Raw genomic sequence first — 23,616 nt, forward strand, 5'->3', positions numbered from 1 at the left:
TTACAATCACCACCCAAGGTTACCCTTAACTTGCCCATCAGCTCAGTTATCTAGGCTCTTTAGTAGCGATTTTAAACGGTAGATGACAGCACTTTATGATGAGAAAATTGACCTCCCTTTCAGCCCGAGCATTTTCCTTAAAAAGAAAAAAAAAAAAAACGTTTTTTTTTTCTCTACGAGCTGTGTTTAAAACATTCAGAGAGTGAGTACTTACTCAAGATAAAAATAATTCTGTAAAAACTCAAGCGTAGAATAAAAATTTTCCTCGTCATTTCCTCACAAGAGCTCCAATTCATTTGTCGCTATTTTATACAGCCCGTGCTCATTTTAAATAACAACATAATTTTCACACAAACGAAAAAAGCTGAATATTTTTATTTCTTGATACCTTTTCATCAATATAATTACTAACAAGCCTTTCTAACACATGGACATGTATATAAAATAGATTATGAATATACGAGAAGAATGAAGGAAACGACAAATACATAGAAGGTTTGTCTTCAGTATTCTTGGGGACTGTTTAGCAAACAGTTTGTTTTTACCGGTTTATATATAACAATTTCTATGTATGTCTATGAGAATGTGAGGTTATTATTTAAGGCTTTAGAAAATATAGGTTATATAATAATAATGAATTCGTGCAACTTCACAGCTACTTCACGGAGTTTGAAAGATTTGTTTAGAAATAATATTTTGGTCATTGTCACTTACATAAATTGAAACATATATGAACATATTATATGTGCGATTAAGTATAAGAAAGGGTTTTAATGAAATATATTCATATATACAATGACGTCATGACGTTCAGTTACGGTATTTTTTCGTCGACAGATATAAGTTCATATGAATTCTGTAATTACCTAGTGATTTAAACACGTTGGAATATAAATAATGTTAATAATGCTTTGAGAAGTATGATGATTTTATTATATGAAAGTCAATTTGATTTTTAATATAATAATTTGCCATTCACATTATGACATTAACCTTATGATATACTACAGAGATCTTAACAACAAAATAAATCCAATAACAAGAGTTTTTAGCAGGTTCATTTTTTATTCACTCATAAGTCTTCTCTGAAGGAAGGCAGCTGGAAGTTATAAATGTGCGTAGATTATCAGTGTTCTTGAACGGTGTTTTAACCTTTCTTGTGAACTTACGTGATTTCCATATATCAAGAATCGAGAGTTTCCACGTGTCTTTAAAATATGATGACATAACCATTTGCATATTTCAGGAACATGACAAAATAATCACGATGAACGTATTTAAACCTGTTACTGTAGAAGCACCATTGTAGAAACGTGACACGAACTCGTCAGAGTGTTCATACTATAGTATTGAAAACCGATCTGTATTTTGAAAACAGCATGTTCTTCTGGGAAAAATACATTACATTAATTGTTTTATCAAGTTACATTGTCACACGATATGGTCAAGAAACACCAAAGATATGTTAGCTTGCTGCGTTTTCACAGATATCGCCGTAAAAGAATAAAATTCCACATTTTTAATACTCGCTTGTCAAGAATTGCATTTGGTTTGTTTCTCTCATTGGCAAAATTGTCCACGTGCTTATATTTTTGTACAAGTAGTTTCAGAGACAGTACAAGTCAACCTTTTAGAGGAAATTAAACGGGGAACTGTGGTATCATTTAGATGTTCCAAATGCTGATAAGAATACATTGACAATAGTAATTAAGAAAATACCAATAATTGTCAAGTTGTTCAAGAGCTCTGCCCTCTGCTGTTGTGAAGTCAAATTTATGTTATAACGTGTGTTGAGGATCAGAAGAATTCCAACAATGACCTGGAAAAAAAAAAAAAAAAAGATAAAATGTAAAAGTTCCAAACTTTAGTCAGCGTACATGATTGTTCAAAATAATAAACTTCATAAAATTTATTTTCAAAATATATCATTTTCCACATCTTTATGTTCCCTATATTCTATTCTTAAAAAAAAAAAAACTTGCTACGAAAATATAAACTAAGAAAATATCTACAAAGTACAGAAGATTAAACCACGTTACGTTTTTAATGTTGTGATAATGCATAACACAGTAGTATGTGCATAACATTTTTTAAAATTAGTATTATCAAATCATAATGATTTAATTATTTACTGGAGGATAGATTTCAAATTTGTGATTATTTTTTTGTATTTGATCATAGACGTCGCTAGGTGCATTAAAGATTCGGGGTTAGGGCGAGGGAATTTACGGTATCTCAATATGATATCGATAATGGTTTTCTGTTCTGATTTTGCAATTTAGGATTCGGGACATAGGTCCCGTGTGTTAATGCCTAGTGACGCCTCTGGTTTTAATCAACTAGTATAATATGCAACGACGTGACAAGTTAGATTCTGCTACACTTAGGCCATGAAGATTGTTTCATTAGTAACATCAGAACATTTGATACCTGCAGGCTGATGGAAATTCCGATACAGCTGATATTTATCAGGAAAAATCTGCTATCCTCTTCTTCCTCACGCAGCACATACTTCAATTGGCAAGCATTCGCTGTCAACAGGGCTATGTCCATCATTCCTTGTGCCACACTTTTCTTCGTGGCATATAAGTTGGCATCCCATCGAGGCATACATGGTGCACCCTATCGACATGAAAAACATATTTACAATAATTGCAAGTTACAATTGGGAATATTTTAATAATAATAACGATTCCAAATTAAAATTAATAAAAAGTCCTTTCAAAATAATTCTTGAGTCACTACTTCATTCTGCTATATCAACAACATATAAACAAAGGTATAGAATTATAAGAACAAATATATGCTAATAAAAAAAAGGACAGAAAAGTTGCAATAGAGTATGTATAATTAATGTGTTTACTGGTAAAACAACCTCAAAATTCAACAAAAGTGTAAAGTACTTCAAGAGATAGTATGAATATTATATTCAGTAACAACCAAAATTGTATGTAAATTTTTTTAATATATTTTGAACAAACATTCAGTAGAAAATATAAGTAGAATTTATTGCAAGTATTTGAATAGATCAATTATATTAAATATAAAAATATTATATAATTGAAAATTCAATGTATTTAACAGTACAGTATAGTAAATTATGGAAATTATAAATTATCTACACAAATAGAAAGGCTTTGAGAAACAATAAAGTTACAGCTGCAAGTTTGAATTGTAATATTGATAAGAAGTATTTTGTTAATATGTCAACAGACGTTTTCATTTAAAATATGATTTCATTATACAACAATACGAAGGAAGTAGTTAAAGTCCTATAAAAAATTCTTAAGGAAGCAATTGAAGAAAGAATTATGAAATTTCAATATTAAAAAAAATTCTGAAATTCCAAATTTGTGTATAACAAACATGAATACAGAGGATACAATATGTAAGATGATTGTTATATTAAATAATTTTAATGAAGACAATTTAACATACTTTTTTGTTCAGATAAATCAAACACTTGATACAATGTCACAATTACCTTCATTAAAAAATAACTATAAAAATGAAATAAGAGTTATGTTCCAATTAAGTTTAAACCTTATATAATAAATGGAAAAAGTATTTAAAATTGACACTACCAAAAGCAATGAAATGGAAACTATTTCAGAAGTTTTGTTTGTTTTGTTTTAGGCTCAATAATATTTTTATTTAAATGATTTCTATGAAATAACTTTTAACAGGGAAAAACTACATCTGCTGATAACTTATGTTGATTAATAATGTAAATTCTGATAATGAGGTCTTCAAAAATTTATAATGATTTAAAATATATAAAAAAGTAGTCTAATAAAATTGCTTAAATTTTATGAAGTAAGTTTATAGTAGAATTACAACAACCTCCAAGTGGCAAAGCAGTATTAGTGGATATAAAGGGAAAATACCTTTAGTGGGAATTTGTTACAGGCCACCAAATAATACTGATGAAACTAGTGAGAAACTTAACGATGAAATAAGATTTTAGTTGTTAATAAAGTTATAATTGTGAGTAATTATAATTTCAAGCATATAGAGTGAGATCATGAGGGCAAAAGGTTTTTGGAAACTGTTCAGAATGGCTTTCTTCAACAATTGTTCAAGGAACCCACTAGAAACAATGCTATTTTATATTTATTGTGAACTTCAAATACAAAAATGATTGAGAGAGTGGAAATTGGGGAATGCCTAGGTGTGCAAGGGTTAATTGCTTTATTTGGTTCAATATTTTGCTGCATATAGAATTATGAATATATATAGAAATATTCTAGATTTCTATATGAATATACAGAAAAAAATTATGTTTTAGATACACATTTCAAAAAGTAACATTTGAAGGAATGTAACAAGAATTATCTGTTATGAATTGGACCACTGAGTTACTTGAATATGCTGATCAGATGTGAAAACTTTTTAAAGATAATTTTTTTAATATACAGGGTAAACATAGAAAGAAAAGCATAATACCAAGTAAAAGATCAGGTATATTCACAAAGAGTTGAAGAGACAAAATTAAATAAAAGCAGCATCATAAATTTAAGAAATGTAAATTGACTGGTATTACAGGAGATTTACAAGATTACAGAAGATCAAGAAAGTTGGTGAAACAAGAAATTAAGATATCAGAAAGGATCTATGAAAAAGGGTTGGCTGAAAATGTAAAAAAATAACAATAAGGATTTCTTTAAATACACTAAAGGTAAATAAAATACGATAATAGGGGTAGGACCTTTGAGGGATAATAAAGGAAGGTTAGTATCTGATGATTATGAGATGGTCTTGGCTATTAAATTTTGCTTCCTCTACAGTTTTTTTTACTCATGCATATTAAAGCAGTATTTCACATCTTAAACAGTTGATAAATGGAAATGAGATGACTGCATTAATTCTGAGTTGGTTAAGAAACATTGGGAAGCTTAAAGAACAATAAGGTTTTTTGATCAGGTAATATTTCCATAAGGGTTTGAAGAAGGTTAAAGATTGAATGTGTGAGTCAATTGCCACTGTTGGTTTGTCAGCAGTTCTTAAATAACTGGCAGGTACCTGAGAACTGGAGGTTAGCTAATATAACTCCTCTTTTCAAGGCAGGTGATAAAATTGTCCCAGTAATTATAGCCATTAGTCTTACACCATTTATGATAAACGTTTTGAAAAGTCTGTCAAAATACACTTTGCAAAATCATTTACCAAAGTTTAGAATTTTACTAGATAGTGAACATGGTTTCACTAAGGAAAAACTAAGCCTTACAAATCTTTTGAGATTCCTTGAATATATTAATACATATTTCTCCCTATTTCTTAGAGTATAATAGTTGTTTAACCTACTGGAAAGGTAGTTAGTTATTTAGTGAATTTAAGAGTTATAATACAGTTATAAAAATATTATAAAGTATATTTTATTATTACCACAGTATGGTAATACAGAATTAGGTTTTAAAAATTTAAACACATTTCCATTACCTAAATAATGTACTTATATAATATTTTAATTCTGCATTTGGGAAAGATATATCAAATCATCAAACAATACCAGTGGCATTTTAAACAAGAACTGGCATGACTGGATGCTTAAAATTTACTACAGTGAAGAAAGTAGATGCTTATAAAAAGCTAACAGCTAAGCTAAGCTTTATAATACTATTTCAAATAAAATAAGATCAGTATTTGTATAAATGTGTGTCCATTAAACTGACACTGGAAAGAAATGGGTAACTTATATCCATACCTCTAAAATTCTTTTTATAAGGTGTACATTAATTTAAAACAAACATTACAAATGTTTACAAACTAATTATTATATAAATATTTTATTTTGTACTTAAAATTACGTGTATGCAATGCTTATGTATGCATTTTTATTATTAGCATGGTTACATATTTTAGTTAATTTTATAAAGCAAACACGATATACACTGGAGTACATTTTGTGTATCATTACTTCTTAAGTATTCTTAATACATTTTATTCTACACTTTTAATCTAGTTCTCGTACAAAGATGATTTATCACTATTGAACCCCAAGTTTTGTAGCGCCAATGTGCAAAATCTAATAATAATAATAAAAAACTTAAGGTGTGGGAGTAAAAAACCGTGGTCAAAACAAAATTCAGAGTATGATCTAAAGGAGTGAAATCAAAACTGGTGGTCAAACTTGAAGTCACACTTATGGCATTGAAAATAAACTTAGCCACTTTGGGCATGATAATGGGTAAAGCAAAAAACGAAACCTAACTAACTGATAATTGAATATTTGCTGTAAAGTTATTATCAATGCTATAAATGTGGCTACCATCTTGGTTTCATTCCTTTTAAGTCGTATGCTGAATCATTTTTCGGTCGCACCATATTTTTTTTCACATATAAGTAGTTTTGATTAGATGTCATGATTTTGTTTGTCAACACACACAAACAAACCACAGCAAGTAAGAAAGTGGCACTTTATAGTAACCAACTTCAGCTTTAGGATGACAACCCTATTATTGGGAACAGACCTATACTTTACAGATCCAACCAGATCCTATAAAACATATAGTAGTAGTTTTCCTCTCTAAAACAGTGTTAATAGCTTTCTTTATAGTAACACCACGATATTTAGGTTAAGTTTCTTGTTATCACTCCCCTTCTCCATGCACACGGTACAGCCATATCAAATATCATTCTTTATGCTAATTACTTAAGCTAATGATAATATATATATACATATACATGACGCTAAACGTTCTTTAATTAGGATAATTTCATAAAATTTAGTAAATTTGTTCTTAAAAGTTGATAATGAAGAAGTTAGAAACTGCTAATCTAGTTTTCGCGAAACCAATACTTATGTATGCGCATGTTCTTTCACCTTTTTGTTTTACTGCTGTAAATCAGCCATCTTTAATCCGAATGATAAAATCTAAAAATGGTCTACTTTTACTCGTAGATAAAACTGCCGTAAAATGTTAGACCGATAGTTCACACGACTTTTTCCCTAGGCGTGCGCAAACATTTTTGATGATATTTGAGCGGTTTTGTTCAATAATAGCTTTGCGCATGTAATTTATATTTACACCAAATGAAACTCCTAATTGTAAGTGGGAAAGATTGATCAGAAAACTATATTTAAAAAAATCAATTAACACTCCTACGAAAAGTGGGGCCTAATAGGCCCCAGAGCAACTTGAAAGGTTATTAATATTAGGCTAATAATTTTGTATTTAAATGAAATTGCCATTTAAATCCATTAATGAATGGATTAACGAGATTCCCACTGTCCCTACTACTATCTAGCGACACCACAGCCAGGGGAACGGGTTTGAAGAAATCAGGACTAGAAACGTCTTTTCGTAGGAGTGTTAAAAACTAAGAATATTTCCTATCAAATAAAGTTTTGTGTATTGGCGCGAAAAAAAGGAGAAATAAAATCAATCAAAACTGGAGATTTTATATCTCATATATTAATGAACTGCCTTGAAATTTAGTATGTAAAGTAAAAGTCCAGGGTAGATAACCAGTAGAAAATTCTCCTCGCTGGAACAGCGATAAGTCTTGGATTTACAACACTAAAATCAGAAGTTCGATTGCCCTCGGTGGACACAGCAGATGTGGCTTTGCAATAAGATAAACACACAGAGAAATACGTGATAGCTTGGATTACCACAGTCCGAAATAGAAAAAGTGGAAAATCGTTAAACTATCACGTGAACCTGTAAATAATAAACAGTGTGTTTTGCAGCAGGTTGTATTGACCTCACGATACGCTAGTGTGGTTTACTAGCGATTTATTTGTTGTCGATTCGAGAAAATACCGTTGTTTCGTTGTCTATATAAGTAATAATTTCATAAGACGTAATTCTGTCATTGGGTCAGAAGTTGTTAAAAGTAAACCTAAACGTAATTTATATTTTGTTTTATATTTCGACATGTAAGACTGGCAAACTTTCTATGTTACTTACTGACTATAAAGTTATGTTAAATAATTTTTACAGTGTAAGTCAAATGTATTTGTTCCTAAAATAAGGCCTACCAGTAGTTTGTTCCCCCAAAATAACGGTAGTGAGTTTGTGATGTGTTGTAAGCATCACTTTATTAATAAAGTTTAAAGTTCAGAGAAATGTTCATTTATTCACGTTATGTCATAACTGGTATGCAGCAAAGTGGAAAAAATAAACTTGCTCTTCTTTTCAGCTTGGTCAAAGAATTTAAGTAACAAATTTGAAAACATAAACACAGAATTACACACACACATATATAAGTGCGTCTTTCCTCTTGTCAATTTTTTCTTTACAAAGCAAAAAAAAAAAACAACAGAAAAACGTGGCGTTTACCAAATGATATATTATGTGAAAGTGGATTGAATAACTGAGAATTTGCGGTATGCTAATGTTATATTCACTACCTGTCTATATTGTAATTTTATTTATTGTGTACCTTTGTTAGTTATTTTTATATAGTATTGTGAGTAAGGCTACAGTGCTATAAAAGGTGAGGCAAAATACCCAAAACCTATTTATATAACCGAAAAACTTTAACGTTTTGATTATATTTTAGCCGAAAAATGGCAACAGGCCAAACCTACTTCTTTTACCAACTACTTAACTTTTTTTTTCAACATTTCAAACAGTACGGGTTTCTCGTTGGTTTTAGTTTTTTTCCACTCCTTATCTTTTTAAGAAACTTCCCAGTGAATGACCAATCATACGTCAGCCTACCATTATGTTTCAAGTGTATTCATTAAAGCATATGATCGTGATCTGTGATATCTAGACACAGGAATATAAACTTCTGTTGTTCACTGCAGTTTCTGGGGCGCCATTACTTCATGTGTAGAGGTTTGGGCTTTCAGGGAGATCAAACTATTCCTCTACTTGTGAGGTCACATGGCGTTTCTTTGAATCAATCAAAGCGCTTTGGAAAGAAAAAAAAAAAAGCCCAACAAAGCCACGTGCTTTATGAATGTAAGCTTTTCTTTAAAAAATTTGGTAACTTGCCAAGTCATAATAAAATTATTATAATATAATATAATAATATAACTACATAGCCAACATTCAGAAAAACAAAAATCCCTTTTATAAAAGTATGTCAAGCTTTTTGAAGGACTTAATTTTTGAGCGTGTGTTTATGCAGTCATCCGAGTAAGTAGTTCGTGGTGTGTGCGACTATATATGCATACATACATATCTGCAAATATTTTAAAAGCATATATATATATATATATACATACACATTTGTAAGTTACAGATTTTTAGTATACCCGTGTTCTTTATCTTCTTAAACCCGTTCTATTCATATTTCAATCGTACTTTATTTTTGCAATGTACATTTAAAGTAACCTATAGAATACCAAGTCGATTAAAGGTAGGCAGAGACGCTTAACATTAAATTAAATGAATTAAACAAAAGGAAACAAAACGACATTCTTTCTTCCAACTGTCTTACACATAATGATTACCTTATCTGTGTAAGATAATTAAATTTTCAACTTATTCCCTCTTAATACAATAATTTTATTCATTTAATACCTTATATTTTCGTAGGTTATTTGTTATCACTGTATTTAACATTTTAGCGTTCTTGATTACGATGGTGTTATATTTAGTGTGACTTAGTTTGGTTTGGTTTGTTCTGAATTTCGCGAATAGCTACACGAGGGCTATCTGCGCTAGCTGTTCCTAATTTAGCAGTGTAAGATTAGAACTGTTGGGTTACTCTTTTACCGTGGGATTGACCGTGACATTATAAGGTCTCCACGGCTGAAAGGGCGAGCATGTTTGGTGCGACGAGGATTTGAACCCGCGAATTACGAGTCGAGTATCTTAACCACCTGGCCATGCCGGGCCTAGTGTGTCTTAGAAATTTTAAAAATGTTATATTTTATAAAGATTTGTCAGAAAAACTTCATTGGCATCGCGTAGCAAAGAAGACATTACACAGTGCAGAATAGAATTGAACATTTCTCCAAGAATTCGAATTTTAGATCTATCTACAACAAACGTTATTTTAGTTCAATTACAGATTCAGATAAAAAAAACTATTTGGGTCTTTTTTATTTGAGTATAAAAATAAAATATATCTTTATTAGTATGAGGTAAAATTGCAACGTTTTTTTATTTCAGTTTATCTTGCTCATTTACAAATAAAAAAGTCTGCTGTTTATTTACGAAACATTATAGTATTGTTTGATGCGTAGGTACTGCACAATAATTAATCATTGTGTATTTCACTTTATGTAAGCACTTATTTTTATATATTACACTTAGTTTAAGTATTTCATTTTATGTTATGCTATTTTTAGGCATTTTTCTTATGTATTAAACCCCACTTAAGTATTTGTTGTAATGTATTGCCCTGTATTTAGGCATTTATTGTTTTGCATTGTACTGTATTTAGGTAGTTATTCGTATGTATTACATTGTATTGGGATATTTATTGTAAGCTGTTACTTTATATTCATTGTTGGGCATCACACCGTAATTAAGCAATTATTGTTATTTATTACACTATTGTGCGGAACTATGTTGGATTACCATAATTCTAGCTGTGATGAACTGTTAATAAACGAAAACAAAACACACTAAACTTTTGATGTGAAGTTTGACACGTAATGTTTACAGAAACAAAAATCTTTGTTTTCACTTCAAATTATATTTTTAAGCAGTTCATAAATATTACTTCAGTCTATAACACTTGTTTCTATCCAGGGATCTTTCAATACTTTGTGTATTTCCATATTCTAAACATGACACTATTGTATGTGATGCTTATTAGATATTCTGTTAGAAATCGGTAGAGAACATTAATGTTACACTCGGACTGATCACAAGTTAAAACCAAACGTTTTATTTATGTTGAGAATGGACACCAAGTGTATTGGGCAAATTCTTTACACATATTTGCTATTGACGTTCTTCTCTATAAGGGACAGCTTGCGCAGAATGACTGAAACAAACAAATGTACTTTATGGAGTGAATCACAGATTGTTTGTGAACATCATATTTGGGTGTTTTGTGCATCTTAAGAGCCATCTGAAAAATTAAAGCAGTCCAATCATAGCAGATCTATAAATTTGTTTGTTTGTTTTTTAATTTTGCGCAGAGCTACTCGAAGGCTATCTGCACTAGCCGTCCCTAATTTAGCAGTGTAAGACTAGAGGGAAGGCAGCTAGTCATCACCACCTACCGCCAACTCTTGGGCTACTCTTTTACCAACAAATAGTTGGATTGAACGTCACATTATAACGCCCCCACAGCTGAAAAGGCGAGCATGTTTGATGCGACGAGGATGCGAACCCACGACCCTGAGATTACGAGTCATGCGCCTTAACCCACCTGTCGATACCGGGCTTGATCTATAAATGGTGTAAGGCTTCGTTAGCCGAATAAGGGGCCATTTTAGTTGCTCGAACAAAGTAAGCCATCACCCACAACACAAGCATAGGTTATTATCTGTCGATCTGCATTGATGAATACCTGCTTCAGATGTTCACAACCACAAACAGACCAAAAATCTGTATATGAAGAAGACATCGACATAAGACTGGCCTATACATGCTACAGACTACCAGTGTGGTGGTTCACAGCTAGACACAAAACAATTTACTTGAAGTGGTGCAATAAACAGTAGAGCAACCAGATAACAGAGTTCCGCTTAGGAAGAATCACTTCCAACACAGTTTTGAAACAGGAACTTGTAGAATGTGGCTGTGGTGAAGTAAAGGTTGGGCACCAATAAAACCTTTAAGTTGGTGGACGTAACGATTTGTACAACCAGTGAAATGCCTCACTGTATAAAGACCACTATCCATGACCCTTTACTCTGTTTGTTGGTGCCTAATGGATAATAATTCTCGCTCCACCGTGCTAAACTGGCTCGCAATTCTTTGAAGAAATTGTATTTGACAGAATGGAATAAACTGCACGTTCATCAAATTTCAGTCTCATAGAGTATGAATAAAGGACGCTTTTGGGAGTTTTGGTATTTAATGACAACTCTTTGATAGAAGTGGTAGAGGATATCTGATCTCATCGACACTTTGATCTCAAGGTTAAAAAATCGGCGTCAGTCTGCCCGTGCTGTTTGAGGTGATTATAAGGAAGCGAAATATGAGTTGTAAAGATATGTTTTGCGAAACGTATATTTATCAGTAATATATTTTTTGACCAATCCGTAACTATCTATGAGGTAATATTCTTGGTTATTTAATTGGCTGTCATAGCTTGAAATCCGAGATTGACTTTAATAAAATATTGGCTCCTTTGTAGGTTACATTCGTTTGTCAATGTTTCTATAAGGAAGTGACTTTTTTTACTTACTCTAACCATGACATTTAACTTTGGTTACGAACGTGATGAATCAATAGGACATCAACAGTTCCGGGAACGTATGCCATTAAGTGCAAAAAGGCCACAAGGCTCGCATTTTCCTGTAACAGTTTGGAGAAAGGCGACCAGACAAATATTAAGGAGCGAAAGAATCTGAAAATAATGTTCGTAGCCATGAAAAATTTGTATAATTTTGTTTGAGTATGTTCCGAAGTTTAATAAGGACAAAAGCGGTGTTTGTTTTCAAAACAAAAGTAATGTTGACTGTTTAAAAATAAATCAATGCTGACGTGTTACTAGAAAACCTAACAACAACACAACTTTTTTGTAGAAATTTCCACGAATATTTATACATTTCAATATTAAACAGATGAGAATGTATGGAAATGTTAACCCTAAGGAGAATTCACACATACAATTAGATTTATTTACGTTACAACTAAAGTCGTTTTCTGTTTGTTTGTGTATTTTTCGAGCAAAACCATATTAAATTAGACCATGTAAAAATTGTTTTGCTTTTTCTTATTCCTTGGTAAAAGTGTTATTTCCCAATTGCATACGCCTAAAGTAAATCTAAAAGACCTATTTTTCACTTCAAACTTTGTTTTTGTGACCTGGGAGCTAAAAACGAAAACATGATGGGAGACTATATTTGGGGGCTGATACGTGAAAGTGATTTACATTACAGTCGCAAATCTCGAAGAACTACTCACATCTAAACATTTTTGTTCATTTTTGTATAACTTTAGTATAAATACATGTAAATATTGATTCATATGTTGTTTTATTCAAACCTTATGCATAAATTTGCCCGATTTTACATGGAAAATAGGATAATTTCTAAATTTCATTATCCAGGTCACAAAAGCAAAGTTTGAAGACAATAATGGCCATTTTCGGTACTTTTACAACATAAGCAATTAAGAAATAACACATACTATCCAGGAAGATAATTTGTGTTACATAGTGTTATCAGCTGTGCCAAATTCTGTATTTCACGTTTTAAGTTTGTTCACATCCCACTGTCTCACCGTGAGACCTTTTTGTTTTAAGACAAAGTGGTATATTAATATCTGCTGTGTTTATCGCGGGAATCACATCCCAAACTTCATGGTTTTAAACTCGCAAACTCAGCGCTGACTGTAAGGGGAATTGTCATTTTTTTAAAGTAATATATATATATATATCATGTGTTTACTACAGTAGTTAATTTTGTTTTCACCCAAGATTTTAAATGTTACAGTTGCAATACCACAGTCGATCTTAATAGGAAGCGATAATTATTTTTTCTTTGCCGCTCAGTTTCTTACTAGCACCCCCTAGTGGCATAATTATATGTCTGCGAACTCTCACAGCTAGAAACCTGGTTTCAATGCCCATGGTGGGTAAAGCACAGATAGTCCACTGTGTAGCTGTTTGCTTAATTCTAAACAATCAACCAATCATAACTAACACGAAATAAAAACTCAAAACTAAAAAATAATAATAATAATATTTATACAAAAACCGACTTTCACTTATTTGTTGTTAATTGTAAAGCTACGCATTGAGCCATCTGTGTTGCGAGTATCGAAACCAGATATTTAGCGTTATAAACTTACAAACTTGTTGCCGAGAATTAAAATGAAGGTTAGATCTCATACTTTATGTCTCGTGTGGTCGACATCACACATATTCTCTTTACTACTAAAACACGTTATGAAATACAACTAATGTATACATGGCTGGCACTCTCTTGGTACTTTACGTTCTGAGAGAGAAATATTGAACAGAGTAAAGTACTTTGAAAAAATAATAAATTCTCAGCAGAGTCTCACGGGTTACCTTCTAATTTTATACAGCATTTATTTCCTCAATAATCCAATCTAGTAAACAGTATATTCTCTGCAAACTATGTCAAACTAGATAATATTTCATAAGTTCGTTATCTTTCGTCCATAACTTAAACGAACGTCGAGGAATAATTTCCTTGTGCAGATTTTGCTTCGAAATAAATAAAAATAGATTTACACAGTGTATGTACTTTGCAAATTTTCGTCTGATACCAGTATTGAGGCTAAACATATAATTCTTAAAGCGTAAAAATAATCTATTATTACCTCCCTTTCTATAAGCCCCTTGTCCGGCGGAGCCTCGCAATCAGAGATAGACGCCAGAGGAGCTCGTCTTACGTTGGCAGCGTCAGATTCAGAATTCCTGTTGGTGGTTGGCATGGTTGTACAAAATACACCTTTCAGATTTTTACCAATCTTGTTGGTAAATGTAGAGACTACTCGCTTTCACACGTAACCCATTAAAGTTTTCAAAGTAGGAGCAGATAAATCTATAACCACATTCTTTCCAGCTCTTGTCACACAAACTGAAGTCTTGTCTCAGCGAAGCTTTGTTAGTTTGAGAAAAAAAAAAAAACTACTTGCACTATAGTCCGTTTCGTAATATCCAGTTGTGACAACAACAACTCTGTTCACGTGACAGTTGCTTTAGTTATATTTAGATGCTTCTATTGAAAGACTCTCAAGATGCAAACTATTAGACTTTTTAGAGTTAGACACAAGCCACACGTGACATTTAAAGTAGAGCGGAAGCAATTCATTAGGTTTTCTTTTTCATGTTATCGAAAGATCTGTTCCCTTTGTACGGTGGAAAGTTGTATTAGTGGCTAATAAGGAAGATAAATTATAGTTGTTGCCTTGAAAGAAACTACTGGTTTCTACCTGATTTTCGTCGAAAGGAATGATTGTTCTGGATAGTGGTCAAGGAATTCCATTCTGTAGTCGACGAGTATGTGTGTTTGTCTATTTGTTCATACTGTAGCACTAGTATTGTATAAAAGTTTATTAGTAAAGCCAGTTCACTTTCGAATCTTTAATTTTTCGTACCTGTGGTTTCCTTCTTTAATACCAAAATAGAAATGAAAATCATCCTGACGCTCCACCTAGTAGTAAAATTGCTAATTAATTCGAAATTGAAATTTAATATAAAAATTACTATGAATAGTTTGTCCTAATTTTTATCAACAGATTAACATTTTTCTTTTTCGGTCTAACTATTATTTACTGTGAGAGCAATTAATACAATAATCATCCTACCTAATTAAGAAAACAACACCATGGAACTCATATTCCGCTGTTCTTCAAATCTAACCTTTTTCCTTTTCTGGACTAGCTAAGAATAATTATACTTGTAAACTTAATCCATGCGATTAGTAACACTAATGCTCACATTAAGTGTCTACACAGCTTAATTGGCGTAATAATCCTACCGCAAAATACGCATTTTTTACATATAATTTTAGAATAAATCCTGACTTTCAGCATGTAGTGCTTCACTGGCAGCTATGGAAAACTGGTTTTGATTGTTTGGAATTTCGCGCAAAGCTACACGAAGGCTATCTGCGCTAGCCGTCCATAATGTAGCAGTGTACCACTGCCAACTCTTGGGCTAATCTTTTACCAACGAATAAAAACTGTCGATTCTGAGGTTCAAACACATAGCAGATCATCTGGTCTTGTAGAGTGTGATTTTAATGTTTATCTCGAGTTACTTTTATTATTGTTGTATATATTGTTGTATCCATCACCATATTGAGCTAAAGCAATTGTACGAATTGTTCATATTATATTTTTAGAAATATCCCTGCATCTTGACCTGAATAGCCCATAATTTATTCCAATTTTTTCTCTAAATTCCAGCCTCTTCTTGATTAGATAATATATCGTAGTAACAGTGAAGCCTCTAAGTTTGAAGGTTTATAACGCTAAAAACTGTGTTTTCGTGCTCGTAGTAGGCACAGTACATGCGGCTTTGCGCTTAATAGCAAATAAACAAACAAAAATTGTAATGTTGTTCTTTTAAATTATTTGGTGATAATAACAAAAGGCAAATAATTAGTTTACTTATCCTTTAACATTTTTACAAGCTAAAATGTTGTCGTAGGCCACTTTTATAAACGGTATTTTAACAAAAATGTTACGCAAACTGCACTGTACTTACGTAAAAATAAATGTATTTGTAAAACTTCACAGCTGGTGATTAAGTAACTAAAAACAACAACAAAAACACTGACAGATCCACCACTAACTAAAACAAAAGCACTTGAATTTATTTACTCTATTGACTAGACACAATTCTAATCCATGATTCACGAATTTGTCAGATAATCTGTTGTTTAAAATATTAGAACTTTTAACGCCTATATCACTACATTGTTGGTGATGTTTAAAAAAACACGATGTTGGAGTATCCGAACATCAGATTTTAATATTGCAAGTCCTTAAGCTTACTACTTGTCCCTGGGGGGAGGGACTACAGTTTAAAAACAATCGATATCCGACTTTACTGCCATAAGTTTTTTGGTTAACATATAAACTACAACTTGAAAGATATAGTTTAAAACAATATAGTTTCTTAAAAGATGTTTCATATTTATTTCTAAATGTTTGTAATTTTAGTTGTCTTACTGTTTTTAATATTTTTGACTTAAATCTAACATTTCGTCTGTTATTTAGTTGTTAATATAGCAAAAGTCCCACGATGAAGTTGTATACGTATATATTAGGTTGAGGAATAATTCGTGAGCGTTTTTAAATAATTTCATTCAAGCATTACATGCAAGACTATACAATACTTCAATGCATGAACACATTACACCCAAAACATTTATTATGATACTTTATTTCATGTAATACCTAGGTATATAGTATGCATTGTTTTAAACGAAATTGCAAGAAATTAAATGCGAAAAGCAGATGGTGTCGAAAATGCTCGATTTTGTCCACTTGACATTCCATTTAATGAGCTGAAAATGAAAGCAAAAATTAAAGACATATGAAAATCAAACACACCATCTATTACAGCAAAAAATTATCTACCAAATGACATGAAATATTTTGCGAAAGCGTTTCATTTATGAATATATTTTTTAACTTGAAAAAAACGCTCACGAATTATTCCTCAACCCAATATACAAGTTGAAAAAATAATAAATTCGATGAATTTTAACTATGTTGTGAACTAAAGCTGTTAAACGGGAAGTGACATAATTTCTAGAATAACGTTTAATAACTTATCCAAGACTATCCTTTCGTCTCATTCATTGCACACATGATATTTTAGCATGTAGGTGTGTGTTCTATACAGGCTTTCTTCTACACGACTCCGGGTTAAATGTTGAAAATGATGCATGTTACGTGAAGTCATAAAACTAAGCACAAAAACTTGACAAGCTATAGGAAATGGCGTTTAGTTAGTGTTTTGCATAATTTTTAATGGTGTGTATTTTAACTAAGTTAAGCTCGCATAACAACAGTTATTAGTCCGCGACTATATTATTTAGAACTTTGCAAACGGACAAAAAAATCTGATTCATAATCCTAATTTCCTTTTTAACTATTTACTTGGCTATTCAAGCATTTTGTGTTAATGTTTATGGTATTAGTCATAGCCTACACGGGATATAGTATACCATGTTTAATAGTGTTTTTGTACTATTGTATAGCAGTTTTGGAGATAATATATCAGGACGGTTGCTCTTTTTCTCTATAATTGTTTGACAATTTTGGAGATAGTGTATAAGTTGGTTACTGCTTTTCTACAATTATTTGTAAATGTTTTAGAAAGTATATCAGGATAATTACTGTTTTCATACAATTTTTTGACAGTTTTGGAGATAGTCTATCAGGATGGTTACTGGTTTTGTACAGTTACTTGGTTGTTTTGAAATTGTATATCAGGATAGTTACTGTTATTGTATAACTGTTTGACACTGTTAGCTAAAGCTGGTTGTAGAATTTTTCAAGAGGACTACAGTCTATCAGCATTAATACAACACAGAAACAAGCAACACCAATACAACACAGAAACAAGCAACACCAATACAACACAGAAACAAGCAACACCTATACAACACAGAAACAAGCAACACCTATACAACACAGAAACAAGCAACACGAATACAACACAGAAACAAGCAACACCTATACAACACAGAAACAAGCAACACGAATACAACACAGAAACAAGCAACACCAATACAACACAGAAACAAGCAACACCAATACAACACAGAAACAAGCAACACCTATACAACACAGAAACAAGCAACACCAATACAACACAGAAACAAGCAACACCTATACAACACAGAAACAAGCAACACCAATACAACACAGAAACAAGCAACACCAATACAACACAGAAACAAGCAACACCAATACAACACAGAAACAAGCAACACCAATACAACACAGAAACAAGCAACACCTATACAACACAGAAACAAGCAACACCAATACAACACAGAAACAAGAAACACCAATACAACACAGAAACAAGAAACACCAATACAACACAGAAACAAGCAACACCAATACAACACAGAAACAAGCAACACCAATACAACACAGAAACAAGCAACACCAATACAACACAGAAACAAGCAACACCTATACAACACAAAAACAAGCAACACCTATACAACACAAAAACAAGCAACACCTATACAACACAGAAACAAGCAACACCAATACAACACAGCAACACCTAAACAAGCAACACCTATACAACACAGAAACAAGCAACACCAATACAACACAGAAAACAAGCAACACCAATACAACACAGAAACAAGCAACACCAATACAACACAGAAACAAGCAACACCTATACAACACAAAAACAAGCAACACCTATACAACACAGAAACAAGCAACACCTATACAACACAGAAACAAGCAACACCAATACAACACAGAAACAAGCAATACCTATACAACACAGAAACAAGCAACACGAATACAAACAACTACTTCTTTTTACACAACACAACTACGAAACTGTTACTTTAGCGCCCCATGAACTCCTTACAGGCTTTAAGACAGCAGTTGGTCATCTGTGACAAAGCAGGTAAAAATTAATTTTCTGTGTCTTTTTACTCTTTTCAATTTACCACTTATTATTTATCAAAATTCCCAGCGTTTTTACTCTTTACAGCTGAATCAGAATTCGATGTTTGCACCTGCGATTGGTTCGTATTCCGAGATCCACAAGTAAGTGTATCATTGTTGAATAGGACATGTTCGGTATTGGTTCAGTTATTTTATTAGGAGATATTAATTTAATTTGATGAATAGAACTGAATTTTCAACGAAGGATTTACTGCTTAACGACTTATCGATTTAGCATGGGACCAGTTTTATGACCCATCTAAGACAGCTCATACTTTGTCTTGATACAAAGCAGTACCGTTTCATACTACTAGGACTGGGATGGTCTACTCCGAATAACAAAGTGCAGTTAGCCCAGACTTTGTTTTGAAGCAGAGCAGTATCCTGTATCATACTGCTGGGATTTTGATGGGCTATGCTCAGCAACAGGGATACAATCAACCCAATGTAGAGCAGTAACCTGAGCAACAGTCTGATCTAAATGCAATAGAACACCACTGAGATCTCCCTGGACTTCAACCAACTTCTTTCTCATCACGTAATGACAGTAAACTTTATGTTGCACTGACTGGGGAATGTAACATGATTCCTTGTAACGATGTTCATTAACTGCTGACCAAATGTATGTACCGCAGTTCATAGACTGTTTTATAGGCACATTGGCCTCTCTTAAGTGTAATCGGGTAGGGCCATCTTCATTCAAGATTTGAACTCTATCAAAATTATCAAGTGCATAAGAAGAAAGAGCTTCCAGAGATATCTGTAAGGATGAAGAAAGTTGGTAAAATCTCCAGAGAATTATCTGTTTTAGAATAAGCAAACACAGCATCATATATATACAAACAACATAGTTATTCTTCTCAAGACATGTGCGCTCCGTAGGTCACTTTTGATGAAAAACTCGATGGTGGGTCGTATCTTCAAGGTATCATCTGTCTCACCAATAGAAAATATTGTTGTCTTCTTTCACACCTAGTATGTTTAACTTTGCAAAAATATTTTCCACCAGAAAGCACGCGTGATACCATAAGAAAATGACCCAGTTCAAAGTATGTCTAGAGCGAAAGAAGTTGCGTACATTTATTTGTATGAAAATTGTGAAAATGTTTCAGGTGAGCTTTTGTAGTTCACTTCACTCTATCGAATGTAGAAGTTCGAAAATAATTAGGAAGCCTGCACATTAGAGCTGTACTGATGTCATCGTAGGATGGATATACCGATTACTGAAAGTCTTTCTCATTCTTTTCATCTCCTTTTTTTTTTTTTTTTTTGCCAAATTGACTTTTACAGACAAGTTGATTCAGTAAGACCCTAACTCTAAACTCTTTGAAGTTTGAGTATAGTTATAGTCATGGGATATAACTGTACAGATATATTGTTAATACAAAATCGATTTATTAACGTTGCTCCTAAATTATACTCTAATATCAGTTTAACTGTAAGATTATGCTCTTCTAACGGCTGGTAAGAACTTAATTAGTACTTCCTCATCTCGAATCAGGTAATCAAAACAGGTTAAGAAAAGAACTTTTTAACCACTAAAAAAAAACAACTTCTACGATACTAAAATCCTGTTGTTTTAAAACGCGTTATTTCGCAACTAAACTGCATGGACTTTAACTACGCCATATAAGTCGGAGAAAATCTTTCTGTTTACCTTGACCTGCTTAACTTTCTTTAGTGGTTGTTTTTTCGTGTGTATTTTTAAATTTTTAAAATGTAACGAATTCCGTGTCTTCTTTTATTTGGATTCTGTTCTTTAATGCTATACGTACGCTGGATTAGCTTTCGATTTGTACTAACTGTCGATCGAACTTCGTTGACTTGACCGGAAACTTAGTCTTGGACTTTGGTTTAATTAATTAGGCACGACAAACTATACATTCGACAATTTTAAAACGACGATTTATGTGTAAAATATTATCAAAGGTCATTTCAGCCCTGTAAACGAGTTCAAAGATGAAACTTAATATTTAAAGTTGTAGTTGAGCCCTATATTATTTATTTTAAGAATGTTGTATGCATATACAGTACTGTGCAAAAGTGTTAGGACTAAGTCGAAAATTAGATTTCAAGCTACTTTCAAAGAATAATGGAAGATAACTCACTGGTAAAACAAAAAAATGTTATTTATCTTAATATTTGTATAACAGAAACTCCATAAAAATACCTGAGTTCAACAAACACCCAACTATCACCCTGCCTCTTCTCGTGGGTGCTATGTATTAAGGACGTGCAAACTACTCTTTGAATAACATATTCCCCAATTGGATTCATCCGTGCGTAACATAATTTTCCAATTATTGTCAGTCCAATATTTGCACCTTTTAGCAAATTTAAGTCTCTGGGCAATATTTGGAGATCAAAGTAAAGGGTTTTTAAACCACACGATCAAATATTCCATTCTCCTTGAGTTTTATTGATTCTGTATGTGTGGAAACATCTGTCATTTGGTACATGGTTGTTTATCTCATGCTTCAGGTCATTGTCAGTCTTCCTTCTGTCCAAAACGATGAATAAACAAAGATATTTAAATCAGTATAATTAAATTTAGGTGTTCTGTCTCTTTCTTTCCTATTTTCAAATTTGCCTGTCTCAGTCTCACAATCTATTGTGTATTTGACAGTGTTTGGGGAGCATTTCAAGTCTCTAAGAGTTTGTCAGAGAGCTCAACCAGCATCACGTGAAGGTTTTATGTGAACTATCTGCTCTACTGACAGTTCTCTACGCTTTTTGGTCCATGGCATGACAAAAAAAGTTAATATAATATGGTGTTAAACACTGTTTTTATCAAGGTTTAATTGTAGAATGTTATGAAATTGATTTCTTCTAGATATACCGGTACAATATACTGGCTTCTTTCTATATAATTAAGACACTGCATGGAATACCGTAACAACTATTTCAGACCCTAAATGTGGTCAGTATGTTCGTTCAACCAGAATCCTTACGACATGCCCTTGGTACAAGTGTATAGGAATTCTAAAGAATGATAAGTATCCTCACCCTAGATCATTCAGTTGTCAACAGAGACCAGTGAAGCATTACCATGTTGTTGAAATTTACATTCTGTAGTGACATGGAAAAATTAACCACATAAAATGGAAACAATGACAAAATATTTTATTGTCCTAACACTTTGGCACAGTACTGTATGTATAGTGTTTGAGTTCTCTTTTATTCTCTACAGTGAAACTATATTAAAATACCTATATAAATATATGTTGTTGAGTCAAGAGCAACTCAAACACTATAAACATATTTATCAACCTCTTTTTTAATTAGTAGTTTTCATTACCAAAGCTACCAACAGAGGGCTGAGCATCGTCGTGTGATGCAGAAATAATATTGAAGTTTGTATTTTTTGAACGAACCTTTCATCAACAGAACCATTATATGTAATATTTCTTGAATGCACCCAATCTGTGATACTTTAAAGCTAAATAAAACATTAAGAGTTAAATAAAAACTTGTGGTTTATCTTTAAACTTATGTTCCTAACATGAAAGTGGACAGTATATAAGAACGTTTTTAATGTAAAACGAGCAAATATACATAAAAATATAAATATATCTAACAATCATAAGTAATATTTTACATAAATACAAGCCCCCTCAGATATTCAGGGAAGTCCGAGCCACTTCTATCATTCGAGGTTCCTGGTTATTGAAAAAGAAAGTGACACTTGAAAACAAAATAAGACAATCATTATCTCAAACCAAATGTGAAAGATAACTTGAATATTTATTTGTATACATAATGTGCAACTCTAAACTGAGAGAATGTGCCACATTTTGGTCTGAGTGCAAGGCACGTAAAAACAAGTCGCGAAACTTAACAAATACAAAAAAAAAACAATCGTCTATGTTTGAGACTTCCTTTGAGTTTAAGGCCCTGGCCAAATGGCCTCCTTCTTTTCCCTCTAGTTGGCCTTACATAAAAATAAGTAATTTTATTGTAGACTATGTACAAGTGATTCGCCAGCTTGGACAGCGACTAGTAAAAGGTGTGCAATGTTACTGGTATCGCCAAAATGTCAGTAATGAAATAGACATATAATTCACATGATGACTCTCAAGGTTGTTTGGAGTGTACATATGGAGTGTATTGTCAGTATGGAAACCGATTTACAAGTCATCTTGTTATTCTTGCATAGTTTTACAATTTAACAATTGCGTCCCAGATATACTAAAGTATGAATCAGTTGAAAACAATTAGAATTTAAAAATAAGTAACTCAGTTTCAACAGTCCTCCCATCAACATAATAACGTTTAATATGATTGGTTAATATCTCTTTATAGTATATATTAATTTAAATTCCCCAAAATAAAACCATCTCTGCAGGTTTGCAACTTTCTGTTTTCCTTCTTTTTGTTGTTAAAAATACACAAG

The 23,616-nt window shown here is 32.3% G+C and overlaps 1 protein-coding gene and 1 long non-coding RNA gene across 2 annotated transcripts; one reads left to right on the forward strand and one right to left on the reverse strand.

Annotated features, from left to right (window-relative positions):
* Positions 1–357: 357 nt before the first annotated feature.
* Positions 358–14,802, reverse strand: LOC143226494 (ninjurin-2-like). Its single transcript, XM_076457519.1, has 3 exons — positions 14,379–14,802; positions 2,431–2,622; positions 358–1,819 (listed from the first exon to the last, which is right to left on the reverse strand). Exons 1-3 carry the CDS (start codon positions 14,490–14,492, stop codon positions 1,661–1,663), a joined length of 465 nt encoding a protein of 154 aa, XP_076313634.1. The 5' UTR covers positions 14,493–14,802; the 3' UTR covers positions 358–1,660.
* Positions 14,803–14,833: 31 nt separating this feature from the next.
* Positions 14,834–22,906, forward strand: LOC143226497 (uncharacterized). Its single transcript, XR_013014651.1, has 3 exons — positions 14,834–15,060; positions 19,270–19,325; positions 22,509–22,906. It is a non-coding gene; the product is annotated as an uncharacterized LOC143226497 (long non-coding RNA).
* Positions 22,907–23,616: the final 710 nt, after the last annotated feature.

The sequence above is a fragment of the Tachypleus tridentatus genome, chromosome 9 (genome assembly GCF_004210375.1).
Source record: "Tachypleus tridentatus isolate NWPU-2018 chromosome 9, ASM421037v1, whole genome shotgun sequence".
Taxonomy (NCBI): Eukaryota; Metazoa; Arthropoda; class Merostomata; order Xiphosura; family Limulidae; genus Tachypleus; species Tachypleus tridentatus.